This window comes from Mus caroli, unplaced genomic scaffold, assembly GCF_900094665.2.
Source record: "Mus caroli unplaced genomic scaffold, CAROLI_EIJ_v1.1 scaffold_14968_1, whole genome shotgun sequence".
Classification (NCBI taxonomy): Eukaryota; Metazoa; Chordata; class Mammalia; order Rodentia; family Muridae; genus Mus; species Mus caroli.
Window position 1 is genome coordinate 20,841 of NW_018391200.1, and position 1,626 is coordinate 22,466.

Genomic DNA, 1,626 nt, shown 5'->3' on the forward strand with positions numbered 1-1,626 from the left:
CTCTACCTCCTGAGTGCTGCCATTAAAGACATGAACTACTATGCTCAGTGTTTCCATCATTTTTTGTAGTTAGTAATTGTTCATAAAATTTCTCTGATTTTTACTACTCACCCCCTCTGTTAATTAGCATTTCTCTTGCAAGGCTACTATTCAAAGAGCAAAGAAATGACAGAAGTGAACCTTATTATTCAGTTTCCTTCTAAGATGATTTGATAATTACATTAGAACTTCTTGGTCATAAAATAAGTGTGGGAAGCACCAGTATCATACAAATATATTGTCAATGAAGCATACATTTACAGTGATGTTGGTATCATGGTTTCATTTTTACACATGTATGGAATATTTTAGGATGAACTGACCTATGATGATGTGCATGTGAACTTCACTCAAGAAGAATGGGCTTTGCTGAATCCTTCACAGAAGAGCCTCTACAGAGATGTGATGTTGGAGACCTATAGGAACCTCAATGCTGTAGGTAAGACTATGAATTTTCCTTTACTTCTTAAAATCAGGAAACAACTATTTCTTTGTTATTGATGCTTTTCTGAAATTTCAATTGAGAATGGGGAAGAATAAGGTAAATAAATCAGGTTTATAAAGATAGTAACTTAAATTTGCCTAATATATGATAAATTTTCTGGTACTATATTTTAGGCTACAATTGGGAAGACCGTAATATTGAAGATCATTATAAAAGTTCCAGGAGACACGGAAGGTAATTTTCATGTGCAAGTTGCTATGAATATTCCTCTGAAGAAATGTTAATGTGTCTTGGAACTTTTCAAGAAAAGCAACAGTGTAAAGAAAAATGCACTTCTTTAAGTGTATTTATTATTAAATTCTCACAAATCCATGTACCTCAATGTCAGGTGTCTGATTTGTGCTTTCAAGGCCTTTGTCTGAAAGATAAGACAAGGAAACAATGCCTTAACTTATATTACCATTTGAATCATAGCCACATTCCAGCTACTCTGTAGAACTGCCCATCTGGTCTCATACCACTCACATATTGCCAAAGATATATATTAGGTGATAAGTGTATGTTTCTAATAAGCAAATATTTCATAGTAAAGCTGATTATTCATATAGTAACATTGCTAAGTTTAAGTGAGAGGGGCAGTTTATGAGAGTCAACAATGTTGTTGACGAGAAACCCTAATTCCTATATGAACAAACAATCAAACTGTGTGAAAGCTATGTAGAAATCTTTTATTTGCTATTCTTTTTTTAATAGATATATCCTGTATCACAATGGATACAATCCATGTTAGCATAGCAATATTGAATGAAACAGAACATTCCCTCTCTCCCAGAACAATTAAACTCTCTGTAGTAGTCCACATTTGAGCAAACTTTCTCAGTGTGATACAAGTTTATAATCAGTTGGTTTTCCAACTACAGTGGGAATATATTCATAATCTCACACTGCAGGTAATCCCTATGAGTACTAGGATTGTGGAACTTCTTTTATGTCTGTCCTGGTCTACTTTGCTAATGTAGTGTGAAAATGTAGTGTATTTAACAGTATAGGAAATTAATAAATGTACACAGTGTGGTAAAGCTCCGAGCTCTTCCATTTCCCTTCAATTTTGTGAAAAATCTCATAGATAAAAAGGATGCTAT

The 1,626-nt window shown here is 33.5% G+C and overlaps 1 protein-coding gene across 1 annotated transcript in view; it reads left to right on the forward strand.

Moving 5' to 3' along the window:
- Positions 1-351: 351 nt before the first annotated feature.
- The window catches only part of LOC110289059 (zinc finger protein 431-like), a gene marked incomplete at its 5' end in the record, with an annotated part of 3,410 nt that continues 2,135 nt past the window's right edge, over positions 352-1,626 (forward strand). Inside the window, 2 exons of the mRNA XM_021155260.1 lie at positions 352-478; positions 658-718. Coding sequence (XP_021010919.1) covers positions 352-478; positions 658-718 — 188 coding nt within the window. The remainder of the gene's footprint in view (positions 479-657; positions 719-1,626) is intronic.